The sequence below is a fragment of the Solanum verrucosum genome, unplaced genomic scaffold (genome assembly GCF_900185275.1).
Source record: "Solanum verrucosum unplaced genomic scaffold, falcon-dt-bn FXZP01000009.1, whole genome shotgun sequence".
NCBI lineage: Eukaryota > Viridiplantae > Streptophyta > Magnoliopsida > Solanales > Solanaceae > Solanum > Solanum verrucosum.
Window position 1 is genome coordinate 4586645 of NW_026020231.1, and position 14338 is coordinate 4600982.

At 36.3% G+C, this 14338-nt stretch overlaps 1 protein-coding gene across 4 annotated transcripts; it reads left to right on the plus strand.

Moving 5' to 3' along the window:
* Nucleotides 1-1428: 1428 nt before the first annotated feature.
* Nucleotides 1429-14284, plus strand: LOC125832699 (probable serine/threonine-protein kinase SIS8). Of its 4 annotated transcripts, none has more exons than XR_007443242.1 (13): nucleotides 1429-2196; nucleotides 4328-4765; nucleotides 6493-6596; nucleotides 6980-8235; nucleotides 8333-8373; nucleotides 9227-9295; nucleotides 10716-10816; nucleotides 10979-11057; nucleotides 11165-11263; nucleotides 11343-11411; nucleotides 11635-11764; nucleotides 12822-12871; nucleotides 13053-13229. XR_007443242.1 is itself a non-coding variant. In XM_049511912.1 (13 exons), exons 1-13 carry the CDS (start codon nucleotides 1714-1716, stop codon nucleotides 13930-13932), a joined length of 3093 nt encoding a protein of 1030 aa, XP_049367869.1. In that variant the 5' UTR covers nucleotides 1430-1713; the 3' UTR covers nucleotides 13933-14284. The 4 variants fall into 4 exon arrangements, 2 of the variants coding, with proteins under 2 accessions (XP_049367869.1, XP_049367870.1); XR_007443243.1 differs by having other exon boundaries at nucleotides 11635-11725; XM_049511912.1 differs by lacking the exon at nucleotides 11635-11764 and adding an exon at nucleotides 13806-14284 and having other exon boundaries at nucleotides 1430-2196.
* The last annotated feature ends 54 nt before the right edge of the window (nucleotides 14285-14338 follow it).

Sequence of the window (14338 nt, forward strand, 5' to 3'; positions counted from 1 at the left end):
ATACCAAAAATTCTGATTTACTATTCCTAGTTTGGCTCTCCGTAACGAGATAAATAATCCATCAAAGTTATAAAATGGTGTTCAAATTGACTTAAAAATTGGTTAAACTTATTTTTAAATCAGTTTTTGACTTTTAGAAGTCTTTGACAAATATAAAAAATAACTTAAATAAAGTAAAAAATGACTTAAAATAAGTTAGGAAATATTTGACAATGTCAAAAATGAGTTAAAATAAGTTTAAAATGACATAAATAAGTAAAAAACCAAAAGTAGGTCTCCTCCTACCTTTTATTTTTTTAACTTAAAAATTATTTTAGTTTAATTTTTTATTTTTGACTTGAAATCTATTTTTAAAGCCAATTCAAAGTTACTATTTTAATAATAATATTCCATCTTGGAATTGGCAACTCCAGTTGTGCGTGCGCAGGGAGCAAACACCCTATGTGTCTCTGTGGGAGAGAGAATGGAAGGCAAAGTTGGTTTTGGATCCTACCTAAATGGTCTATTACCCTCTCCGTTCCGTATTAGTTATCAATATTTCTAAAACTAAACGTGAAAAAATGTCACTAAATTTATCTTGAATATTTAAAATGACAAATATATATTTTGAAACAATTATTTCAAATAACCATGACAACTAAAATGGATAAAATGACAAGTATATATTTTGAATAAAAAGAGTCTTGATTGAACTACTTCTCTTTTATTCAATTGTTTTTACGGTATTATTCATATTAATCGAGTATTAAAACAAGTAAAAAAAGATAGTGTAATAGTACAACTATCTTAAAGTCTTGGGATACCAAATCTGCTGTATTAGTTAAATTTCAATGTAGATATCAAAAAATAGTAAAAAAAGGTAATAGTACACTCATTTGACACTCAAGGATGTGATTAGTTAAAAAAGATTGATGAATCGAAAGTCTATTAGTGAAAGTTAGCTGAGGTGGGTGTAGGAAAGTGAAAGCTAATATGAATACCATAGTTTTAAAAATAGTACAACCATTTTAAGGTCTTGGTTTTATGGGAAATGCTACTAAGTAGAGAGTTGTGTGTGTGCCTCAAAAAATTGAATGTGGGTCATCTGTCTTGATTATTATGAGCCAACTCCCACCTGTTGGTCTTTGCTGTCTTTTGGCCTCTCCCTTTTCCCAAACTCACCACTTATAGAACCCCCTTTTGGCTTTTAATTAGTATACGACTAGGAGTATACAATTTGTCATTCTTCTTGTAACCAGTAAAATTTCAATCTTTCTCTCTCTCTCTCTTCACGCAATCCAACATCCTTTCTTGCATTCTTGTTCCCCTTTTCTTGATTTAATCTTCTTCTTATTTGCTAAGCAACAGAACAACTTTTTGTCGATTCTTCTTTTTTGTCTGTAGACAGACTTTTTGTCTTCCTGACATAATACATGTGTGTTGTATATATGAGTATTTGAATTCTTTATTGTGTTTCAAGATTTGAATTTGCCGACTGGGTTCTTGTTACTATAAAGCAAACTTTAATGGGTGATGACTAATTTGAGTGATGGATTTGATTTGTCAAGTTCTTGGATGTTGACTTGAAACCCCTTATCAAAGGAAACTTAAATTCTGCCCATTCTTCTTGTTATTGTGTATCAAGATTCATGCTTGGAGTGCGACAATGGAGAGGTTTATGGCCTGCTTTCCATTTCTTTTAACACTTTGTTCAGAGGTTTAGTTTAAGGAAAGATGAAAAATTTTCTGAAGAAATTTCATATCTCTAGTCAATCAGAGGATTCAGAAGGGTCAAAGTCTTCAGCTAAGATTAAAAGATTGAGTGACGTTTTGTCGTCTGAAAGACATTCAAATTCTAGGTCTGATGATAATAAGCCCTTTTCAGCTATTTCTGGATGGTTGAATTCTGTTACCAATCGTCAAAGTCCTAGTCCTCCATCTTCTTCAAACGTGAGTAGAGGGAATATTAGGATGGAACCTTCTGATTCTGCTAGTAGCAGTGGCTTAGAGGCTGCTTTAGATGCTGTAAGGCGTGATTCGGAGTCTAGCAACTCTAGGGGGCCTGATATAGAGGAAGAGTATCAAATACAATTAGCTCTGGAGTTGAGTGCAAGGGAAGACCCCGAGGCAGTTCAGATTGAAGCTGTTAAGCAGATAAGTTTAGGCTCGTGTGCCCCGGAGAACACTCCAGCTGAAATTGTAGCTTATAGATATTGGGTAAGTTTGTTTCATCTAGTTGTTTGGTTGATTTTTAATTGCTTTTCTTTAGCTTGTTTTCCTTTTGGTATTAATAGGCATTTGGGTGATTATATTTTTTTTGGGACCTATTTTACCAAAAGATAGGAATTTAGTAGGTTAGTGAGTTCCTTGACTCTGTCAACACATTGGGTTGACAACATGCTGCTTTGATAATTTTTATGCATTGGTGATCATATTTGTTATATTGTTTTGGTTTGTTAACAGTTAGTTTCAGCTAAGTGATGCTGCAACATGCCTCTAATTAGCGATTGCGGTTAAGCAAATTCAGTCTTTATAGTGCCATTGTTGTCAATATAATGATAATGATAGGTGTCACTATTTTGCTGTTGATTATACTTGGCATTCCTCAAGAAGTAAATATACGAAGAAGTCAAGGGGGTCAAGATAAACTATATATATAGAAGTATTTTTGACTTTATATATAATGTAATTTTTCGATGAAGGGGGCTTGAATGAACCCCCTTCCAGTACCCTAGCTCCATCCCTGCTAATGCCAAATCAATTGCTTAGTTTCGTGGTCTTCATTCTTCTAGATAGAATGTGGGTTCAAGATAACTGGAGCTCAAAATTCTCATGACAAAAACCCTTTGGGGTGGGCCAGTGGTTTGTGATTGGGACTTCCATGTTGGAGGTCTCAAGTTCGAAACCCCTTGCCAGCAAAAGCAAGGGGTTTGCCTTTTGGGTCGAGCTCGTTGCACCGGGCTTGCCTAGTGCGGGTTACCTCTCCTAGGTGGTTTGCGAGCTATTGCATAGGAGCGGGGGTTTTACCCTGTGCGCACCGAAAGGGTAGGGGCTGCGGGTTTCCCTAGTCATAAAAATAAATTAATTCTCATGACAAAACTATGAAGATGTTGATATTATCTATAGGGAAGTTCATTCAGTGGCATTGCGTGGAATATAACACACTTTGACACTGGAATACTCGTATTATAGTGTGCTCTGACGTGGTGTGGTAAAGACCTTGTTAAACATGGATATGTTATCCTTTATCAAAAAAGAAATATGAAGGGGTATGCTATATTAATAAAAGATGCCGTAAAGAAATTTTTTCCGAAATAAAAAGACTCCTAATGCTCAGTTCATGGAAAATCTAAGAAGTAAAAGAAAATGCACATGCTTGATGTATATATTAAGGGGAGAAGTCATAGTAAAGGAAAGTTCCTACTCATCTTTTGCGACAAACATGCTTCTTATAGTGGATAATATATTTTCCCGACAAGACTAGTATGTACACGGTGTTCGTCTTTTCACACTCTGTAGATAAATGGAAATGATCTGAGTTGAGTGGCTAGTGGCTACTTCTCATTTTCGTTGATATAGAGGCTCCCAGGACTTTGGTCTTATGGTAAGAGCATAATGTATGATGAGTAGGTTAGGCGCGCGTCATGGGTTCGAACCTGCCGTGGACAAAGCCTGGTATTTAAGTTCAGAAGGTAGAGGGGCTGACCACTGTCCACCGAGTTTGAACCTGTGCCACTGGCCTTGAAGATTTCGTGGACATAAAAAAGAAGAAGCCATTGATTTAGAAGCAAAAAGAAGCAAACCTTTACTAATAATCCTGGACGACAAATTACAGTTAGTTAGGAAAAGCACTATTACAAACTGGATGAGTACATTCCAACAGAGTTCCCTGAGAAGAACCAAAACTTTCTTTGGTCTTTTGGATACCATCTGGGCAGCACAGTTATGCGTTGAAAATTTCTTTATATTTACTTCCATGTTGCTATTTGGGTGGGTTGGGAAGCCTTAAATCTGGTCATACCCAGCTGCAATCTGGTGAAAGGTAGGCAGTAGGCACTATCCCTGCTTTTAGTGATAGAGTCCATTTTGCAGATGATTCTCAGTTGCCATTTTTCAAACACAAGGTTTTCTATTTCTATTATTTTGTCATATTAATTTCCAAGAGAACAAGATTTTATAGAAAGCTCAGTTGTCTGACATTTGGAGAGATTGGTTTGTGGACTACTATTTGCTCTATTGTTTGATCCACCCGTGATACTTATTTTGCACAAAATATCCCTGTTTCTATTCCGTGCTCCTCTCTAACACATGAATTATCTCATATTATAGATTTATGAATGCTTTTCAGAATTACAACGCTCTAAGCTTTGATGACAAGATCCTGGATGGCTTTTATGATCTTTATGGGATCCTGACAGAGTCCGATCCCTCAAAAATGCCCTCTCTTATCGATCTACAAAGAACACCGGTAGCAGACCAGATCACTTGGGAAGCTATCCTTGTTAATAGAGCTGCGGACTCTAAGCTGTTGAAGTTAGAACAGAAAGCTATAGAGATGACTGTCAAGGTCAGGTCAGAATCCATAGGTTTTGCTGATAAAAAGTTAGTTCAGAAGCTTGCGATGCTAGTTTCTGAACACATGGGTGGTCCAGTTGGTGATCCTGACGGCATGTTAATAGCATGGAGAAGCCTTAGTCATAGTCTAAAGGCCACTTTTGGGAGCATGGTTTTGCCTCTGGGTTCTTTGACCGTCGGACTGGCTCGTCACCGTGCCTTGTTATTTAAGGTACTAAGCTTTTTTGACCTTCAAAACCTTTAACAATACACTTCTATTTATATATGAGAAATATATAAAACTCGGTAGTTTCATGCTTAACTGTTTGATGCTTACACAAGGAAGGTGTGCTAGCTGACTATGATCTTGAGATGTTTGAATCAACTTATCTCACTTATGAAGCGTAATTTATTTTCAAAGTTGGATCGTGACAGTGATGATACCCCTTTTTTTATCAAACAAAGACTACATATCCACATAGAGAAAACTGATAAGTTTTGTAGATAGAGGGCATACATTCTTCATATATAAGATGAACAACAGCAGTGTTCCTTGGATACACTGTTGGGTGAGTTTAGTTCAGTTTTAGTTGGATGCTTCTCAAATATTTGTTTGAAGTACTTTAGTCAACCATTATTTAAATCCAGTATGTAGTCTCCATATACTGTTCAGCATTCCACATCCATTCTTTCTGCTGTTGTATGCAGGTGTGCTATATCCATCCTTTATAAGATGTCAATTGCACGTGTGCTGTGCCCTAATCAAATATGAATTGAATCAGTAATGTCCCCACATTCTGTTCAGCAATCCGTCTATGCTTTCTACTTTTTGTGCATAATTGATGTATCTCCATCTTTTCTGGAGAGTCAATGGCAAGTTCCTGCATGATATCCTTGTCACTTCTCAGTAGCCTTTCATATCAAACATCATGTCTATTCATACGTTTGATGCATGAGAATAACCCAGAGTATGTTTGTCCCATTTAATTGTTATGACTTAGAAAATATTTGACAATATCCTCCTCTTGTGCTTACCGATTTGATTAAAATCAACTTTTGCTGTGGTCATTAAAATATTAAGCCAAGAAATAATCCAGCTGAACTGTATTTTAAGCCAAAATGACTTGAGAAGTGATTGCAGATAACAATGATTGCAGACACTCGTGTTTTTAAATTTATTCCTTTAACACCCATTAGCTAGCACATTCTGCCAATTTTCTTGTTTTTGTTGAATAGTACTTTTTGTATTGCGTATCTCATTTTTGCGACTAAAAGGTCATTATTTTATGTTTTAAAGAGTTAACAAGAAACATGAAAGGAATTAGATCATACCAAAAGTTCAAGGCAGAGGTCTTTTGATTTTTCTTAGAAAAAAAGATTCTCTCTGTCCTTGCCTTTTCCTTTCTCAAGTTAGAAAGGTTAGATCTCCATGCCTTTGCCTTTCTTAAGTATAAATTGAGCAAGGTATTTTCCATCAAACAGAATATATTGTTCAATAAGCATAAAGAATGGCGACAAGTATCTTACTTCAGAAAGGAAAGCCAATATTTCCTTCAAACAATATATTCTAGATCTCTCTCTTTGTGTGTGTGTGTGTGTATGTTTGTGTCAGTGTCTATATACATGTCTGGTATTTATGGTGGATGTAAATTATTTTTCTTCAAACAAATAAAAATAGTTAAACATACTGATGATAAACTTCCTCCTAATCCAGTAAGGAGCCAAAAAAAAAAACGAAAGGAAAGAAAGTGTAAAATTGTAAACAGCTAAAATTGATATATGGATTTGCTGATTCCTGTAGCTTGGACCTGAGGATGAGTAAAGCTGGATTCTCATGTATCTACATTCTACTATGGTTTTCTATCACTGTTGTGTTTGGTTCTTCATCTCCTGGCATGATGGTCAACTGGGGCCTTTCTTTTTGTCTATGATTTGATGTACTTCTGAAATTTTGTACAGGTTTTGGCTGATAGTGTGGGGCTCCCGTGTCGATTAGTAAAAGGGCAAGAATACACAGGTTCAGATGAAGTTGCAATGAACTATGTAAAGCTTGAAGATGGAAGGTTTCTTCCCTTTAGTCTTCTTCCTTATTCAGATTTTCTAATTTCATTTCCGATTCCTATGTTTTTGTACCATAGTTGGTATACAGTCAGGTAGCATTTCGATGAGCAAGGTATATGTTAAGTTTTCAAGGCAGAGTGCTGGATAAATCTTCTTTGTTATTAAATACATCTCTTTTGACAAGTCAAATACACAACTTATCTATAAAGTAGCAAGGTGATCAATTTGAAACATATAATCTGTTTCTCCTATTTCTTAAGATTGTAGCTGTTTTAATTTGCTGGGAGTATAAATTTGAATTCACCAGGGTGGAAAAGTTTGTTCAAGCATATAATTACTCCTCCCAAAGTTGCCTCTTTTGCTTACGAAGTCATATGCTTTGCAGGGAATATATTGTTGATTTGATGGCAGACCCTGGCACACTTATTCCCTCTGATACATCTGGAACACAGGGAGACTATGAGGAATCCATCCTCTCCATCAGTCCATCCTCCAAAGATGTTGATTCTCATACGGGTTCTTCTAGTAGTGGGGTTGCTTGTTCTTCAGAAGATCATTCAGAGTATGGAATCGAAGAGAGGAAATCCAGGTTTGGTGAAATCAGTGCAGGAAATGAGTCTCCCTCTACAGGTAATTCAGAAAAGAAGAAAGGAAATAATAACTCTGATGACTTCACAAAGCTTCGTACTGTGAAGGAGCAAGGGCCAGAAACTTCATCCAGGACTGGGCATGCAAGATCTCCTTATTCACATACAAGATCTCCTTCCTGGACTGAGGGCATTAGTTCCCCAGCTGTACGGCGAATGAAAGCGAAGGATGTCTCACTGTACATGATTGATGCTGCTAAAGAAAATCCACAGCTAGCTCAAAAACTTCATGATGTCTTACTTGAAAGTGGTGTTGTTGCACCACCAAATTTGTTCACTGAAGTCTATTCAGAGCAATTAGATGCCTCCCCTGTGGAGGGAAAATCCAGGTCAGAGGATATGGAAAGTCAGGGTAGGGATGAGGTTGAGAAAATCAAGAGTCAAGTTGATCTAGATTATAATAATTTCTTGCCTCCTTTGGCTTATCATGCCATGTCCAAGGTCAATCCCCGTGGGCCATTTGATCCTCATCTGGATGGTGGAGAAGTTAGTGGGCAGCATGTTTCCTCACACTCTGAGCTGGCTGCAGCGAAATTCACGAGAAATATGCCTGTTGCTGCAGCTGCAGCTGCAGCAGCTGTGGTGGCATCTTCAATGGTAGCTGCTGCAGCAAAGACCACATATGGTTCAAATGCTGATCTCCCTGTTGCAGCTGCTGTGACAGCCACAACTGCAGCAGTGGTAGCAACAACTGCCGCTGTCGCTAAGCAATATGAAAACTTGGAGACATCTGCTCATTTACCAAATAGTCCTGCTTTCTTCCTTAATTTAATCGACCCTAAAAGAGTTGATAAAGATGCAGATGGTGCTGTGCCTGAAAAACGGGGTAGTGGTGATCAAGTGCATGAGGCATTAGGAGTGAATTATGAGGGTGAAAGAGTATCAGATAGGTCAACTGGTAATGATAGTGTGAAATCTGATGTGACACTTGATGATGTCGCAGATTGTGAGATTCCAATGGAGGAGATCACCTTGGGTGAGCGTATCGGACTTGGTATTGATCTGCATTGTATATTTCCAATTATACAAGCATCCATGAAGTAGTTTAACTCCGTGTCATTTTACATTTTCACTAATCTTTCCTGTTGCAGGATCTTATGGGGAGGTCTATCGTGGAGAGTGGCATGGAACTGTAAGTTTTTCTATTAGATTTCTTCTTTTCATTTTAGGTTTTGCTGTAATGAACTTTTGCATCTTTTTTCTTTACAAAGTTGAAAAGCTAGAACATACTGTCTTATCTGACTATCAGATGCAAGTTGTTTCTTCAACTTAGAGGGTAATGATATGTATGGGCATCTGAAATTTGTGGATGTTGTTAGTGTGTGAAGTAAGTGAAGTTTTTGAAGACTGCCAAGTTTCATTTATACTTGTGTATTCTTGTAGTTTGAAGAGTCTCCAAGAGGATTTATAATGGCCTTCTGAGAATGGTAATTGTGGAAGAGTTAATAATACTCCACATATTGACTTGAGATAAGTAATTTCTCATACCGGGTAGTGAAGGGCATTCAAAGACCTTTATAAACCCTTATACCCGATATGGAATTTAGGATACCAGGGACATGTTTGACTGCTTTAAGTTGGTTCAACATAGATGTCAGCAAAAAGCTGTAGATAATAACTCAGTGACAAAAAGATTACTCTTTCTGAAGTTACTGAATCTTCTTACACTTGTCATTTTACCAAAACAAATGAATAATTAAACTAATAAGAACCTGTTTTGCACACCATTATTGAAAGCATATTTTATTTATTTTTTAATTTATTTTAAATTTTTTTTTCTGGATGTTAATGCCTCTTAGGAAAAAGTGCATGACTGGATCATTGATACTGTTTAGATATTGTGGGTCAACGGTGATATAGCTGGGTTGTTCAGTCATTCTTCACTTGCATCAAATTTAAATGGGAAAAATCCATTTCTCTTACAATCATTCATCATTGTCTTCAACTTGAACTGATACAAATAGATGGAACCTTCTTATTTTCAGGAAGTAGCTGTGAAGAAATTCCTAGACCAAGAGTTAGCTGGTGAATCCCTTGAAGAGTTTAAAAGTGAGGTATACCCTTTCTTGTCCAACATAGGCCTTTTCCCTTGGTTTTTCAGGGAAGTTTTGAAAATGACAATTCATGGCATTACTATCACATCTCAGATGTCTTTCTAAATCGTCAATGGATTTTCTTTTTTTCAAAATATATTGAAAAACACTTTCAAAAGAATTTGAAAAGCTAATGAATAAATGCCAAAGGAAAAAAAATTCCAGAATAAGAACATTAAAATGGGGATACATGCCCTAGTACCACTGACCCAAGAATAAAAAATCTAGCTTAATGTATGCCCTAGTCACTAACTCATTATAAGCTAGCAAGAATACTGGCAGAAAGTAATGCTTGCTTGTAAGGTACAATTACAACTGACGGGAATCGGGATAAGGGAAGGATAGCCTAGTGCTAAAGACCCTATACCTCCAATCGTTAGGTTGGTGGTTCGAGCCACCAATGGAGAAAAGTTGGAGAGGGCCACTGCTGGGCTCCTAGAAGGTCTTGTTGTTTTGATGGATTTTACCATATCAAAAGAAAGAATTGTGTAATTACATCTTATAAATTTTTGTATAGAATGATTGATCTTTGTGTGAAAGAAAAATGTATTTGACTGATGGAGAAATAATATAAGGATTACTTGACTTGAGCCAGTATCAAAATGGGTAAGCATGCTGCAATTTCGCTTAAATAGAGTTGAATTCGTCCAACTAATACTCTAGGGAATCATGACATGGTTTATAATTTACTGACTCAGAGTCGATATAACTGATAGTCACCTTCATCTCTCTGGGTGGCTTGATAATCATGTAAATATATTCAATGGCGTGAATTTATTTTCTGGCTCACTATCAACTTTTACTCAGTTAAGATTTATTAATTTCAAGCTTCCAGAAAATTGAGAAATTTTCATTACTTTGTTTTCCAAATTGATTCTTTCCTTTCTTGCTTACATAATTGAACTAAGAGAAATCAAAAGCTATATGGAAAAATTCACTCTTTATTCAGCTAGTGGTCCTTCTAAGAGCTCCTCTATGCTCTTCTTAATTTGTAACTCTTGGTAAGGAGCGCACAGTATGTCAACTAACATGCTGATGGAGTCTTTTATTTAAACTGTTCCTCTCTATCATCCAAGTTAGTGAAAGTTTTCTCCACTGAGTTCAGCTCTTTGATGTTTGATCAATTTTCCCAATTCAAACTGTAAATGATGTAGAGCCTTAAGTGATTACTAAATTTCTTACCTTTCCAGTTGAGATTCTTCATTTTTTACTCTTTGTAGATTTTTCTTTCTGAATGTTGTTGCAGATCTATTTTGTGCACTTATCCATTTGTAGTCTGTTTCTTACACTAACAAATTCAGTAGTCATTGCTCTTATCTGATGTGTTATTTAGCATAAAGGAATATTGTAATCTCCTTCAAACTTAATTTTTCCTTGGAAGGTGATGATCATGAGAAGACTCCGGCATCCTAATGTAGTCCTGTTCATGGGAGCCGTTACACGTCCTCCAAACCTTTCAATTGTTACCGAGTTTCTTCATAGGTACATCAAACTACTGTAATATTTAGTTTTGCGGTAGTTCTGGTCCTCCAGGAAATTTGAAGTTGCCTAGTAGCTATTGCCAAGCTTGGAAATATAAAATATTTGCAGCTTTGATTTATAAACGTTCAAATGCTGGAAATCAAATTATATTTTGTTTTGCAGAGGTAGTTTGTACAGATTAATTCATCGGTCGAACAATCAATTAGATGAAAGGAGACGGTTGAGGATGGCTCTTGATGCTGTATGCTCCACTTTTCTCTTCTTTTTTTTTTAAAAACTTTTCCATTGATTCAAACCTTCTATATTACATAATGACTTTCTGCTATACGTTATTTATTTAACTAACAGGCTCGAGGGATGAACTATCTACACAATTGCACTCCTGTGATAGTTCATCGTGATTTGAAGTCTCCAAATCTCCTTGTGGATAAGAACTGGGTTGTGAAGGTGGAATTCCTTTAACTGAAACCTAGTGAATGACATCTTACAATGCCTTCCCATTTAACACAACTATTTGTGACTCTAGGTATGTGATTTTGGGTTATCGAAAATAAAGCACAGCACCTTTCTATCTTCAAGATCAACTGCTGGGACGGTAAGCAGGAGGATTTGATTCAATTATTCAGCACATGCTTCTTTCTTCCTTTTTCTTTTTGTACATTTGTTTAGCTGTTAAATTGACATTCTCCTATCCTTGATAATCTTCTCCTGTGCTTCTTGTTCCCACGACTTTATTTCATAGTGGTGCCCTTCTTAATAGAACTTGTAATATTCCAGTCATGCATACCTGCTAATCTTTGTACATCATTTTATATCAGCCCTTTTGTAGAAGATAGCTCCATGCTGTTGGTCTTAAAACAATTCAGGCTTTTGGAGATGTTTTGGTTGCCAAGTTTCGCCTTCAAAAAGGTGGTCACTGTGATCCATGGTTCAAAAATAAATTTAAATGTATGACATGTTTACCTCATCTGAAAAGAGTATCCAGGCTTCTAATTACATATTTTAGCCCTTTCCGATATCAAGACTTAGTTTTGAAGTTGTGAAAATGTTTTACCTTGTTATCTGCGCACATGATGAACTGCTGTAAAGTAGGACTGCTGCTCTTTGATACTATTGATTTTGAAGGAAGTCACTAAATATATATGATGGAGATAGTTCCGAAATGACAAAATTGCGTATTTCTATTGTCTTTCATTTGTTCTCATAAACCTAGATGCATAAATATAGTTTAGTACTTTCTGTTGTTTGCTGATCTTCACGTCTTATTTAGTGGTTATAGTATTCATTAAGGTAGAAAATTTATAAGTTCTGTATCTAATGCTAAGTGGGCGTTTGGCCATGTTCCAATGTGATGTTTGAAAAAAGTAGGTTTTTGTTTTCAAAGTGAAAAGTTGTATTTGAAAATTGGAGTTGTGTTTGTCCATGAATACGAATTGGAGTTGTTTTTGTTCATGGCCAAACGCCTCCTAACTCTGCTGTATTGCATTTCTCATAATATACAATGTGTAAATTTTCCCTTTCTGCTGATATTTTGTGGAAATTAGCAGTTACAATAGAATATGCTTGCTTCATTCAGATTCTCGGTGAATTTTTTCAATTTTCGAACACATAGGGTTGAGGGTTGTTATTTGGAATTAAATTGGATGACTATTGTAGTTAAGCCTGTGCTGCACAAAATGCTTGCAGTTTCAAGGGTAGAAAATTAGCACTTGTAGAAACATATACTTTTTGTTAGTAATACTAGGTAATGAACTGTTGTATGTTTCTACTTGTACACAGGAAATTTTCCCACATTAGAAAATACTAAGTAACGGAACTGTTGCTTTTGAGAAGTTTCTCTGAATTTGCATTATTCATGTATTATATATGGTCTAACTAAATACTGCAGACAACTCAGTATTTTCTTCATCATGGTTCTTTGTGTATCCCTGCAAGAGTTTAATGAGCAAACATTTGACTCTCGTTGTTGCTGGCTTATGATTCTGCTGCAACCTTTTGTTTTCAGGCTGAGTGGATGGCCCCAGAAGTGCTGAGAAATGAGCCTTCAGATGAGAAGTATGTCTTAAATAATCATATTACCCCATTCAAAGTGTTGAATAAATATGTATTAGTGAAAGCAACGTATAACGCAAAAATCAGAACAATACTACTACAAATATCAGGGTTCAACAATGAGTTTCTTCACCGTCTTTGGTATAATGGTTGTTGATGTGTACAATGTTTTCATGCCTTACAGATGTGATGTATATAGCTTTGGTGTCGTACTATGGGAGCTCTGTACTCTGCAGCAGCCATGGGGAGGAATGAACCCCATGCAAGTTGTAGGTGCAGTTGGATTTCAGCATCGCCGTCTTGACATACCAGATGACATGGATCCTGCTGTTGCAGACATCATCCGAAAATGCTGGCAAACGTGAGAACAATTTATCTTTCAGTCATTATTCCCCTAATTGAGCTCCATCCATAATCTTTTACTCCTTTAGAGCTTGTCAGGCTAACCAATGGTTTTGGTTAGTACTAGAATCAGTGTTTATCATGTGATTGTTGGTCGTAATCAAGGCACCTAGGTGACCATCACAGTGTTGGTCTGGCAGTGCCTGTAGTTTTTGTGCATCTGTTAATATCTACCCAATGGTATGTGTAAAAAGAGTTGAGGGTTAACGTTCAAATCTCAGCATAAGAAGAAACATTAGGTGATTTTTTTCCATCTGTCTATATCTTGATTGGCAAATTTATCTAGTGGAGGTAACAATACCCCGTGAGAATAAGTGTACACAAGCTGGCCTAGACACCACTATCATTGAAAAAAAAAAGTGAGTCACTTATATATAATGTTAGTACGCAGTACCAAAGCACCTCAGCATGAAAGCCATGCCGTTAGTATTGACAAAATATTAACCTGCTTGCGTGTCAATACAAGGTTATCTCTGGTTTTCTTGATGTAAAAATCTGATTTTTTTTTTTTTTGCTTTACCTGTTTAATGTGTAGAGATCCAAAGTTACGGCCTTCATTTGCTGAGATTATGGCTGCTTTGAAACCACTGCAAAAGCCTATAACCAGTTCACAAGTACCAAAACCACTGGGGAACAGAGGTCAAGAAAAGGGTCGGTCATAAAGAAACGTGGATGATCCAGCAGCATAGTATGTTTAGGACAGAAGGGAAAACGGAATTTTATCTTTTGTTGGAAATGAAGACAGGTCCATATTTGTTTAACCAGAAATTAAAGGAAGACATAAAGGATCTGTCAACAAACATATACTTCATGATGAGTCAATTGTTGTGATTCTTTTTTTTTTTTTTTTTTTTTGGTTTTCTGGCAGTTGTCAACCCACAGGTATTCAACATTGTGCATCTTATCTTATGTATAATTCATTTTTGGGATCATTTTGTAATTAACAGAGATTGAGAACATTTCCCATACTTCCACATCAAATTCTTTGAGATGCTTGATTATCCAGTTGCAGCAGTAGAGGAACAGCCTTATCCTTTTTTGTTTATTGAATTTAAAGATTTATGTAAT

Excerpts from the sequence above, each read along its gene's own strand:
- LOC125832699 (XM_049511912.1), top strand. The coding sequence starts at position 1,714 with ATGAAAAATTTTCTGAAGAAATTTCATATCTCTAGTCAATCAGAGGAT. Across the intron at positions 10,817-10,978 it reads GTTACCGAGTTTCTTCATAG|AGGTAGTTTGTACAGATTAA; the intron begins GTACATCAAACT and ends TTTGTTTTGCAG. Across the intron at positions 13,230-13,805 it reads ATCCGAAAATGCTGGCAAAC|AGATCCAAAGTTACGGCCTT; the intron begins GTGAGAACAATT and ends TTTAATGTGTAG.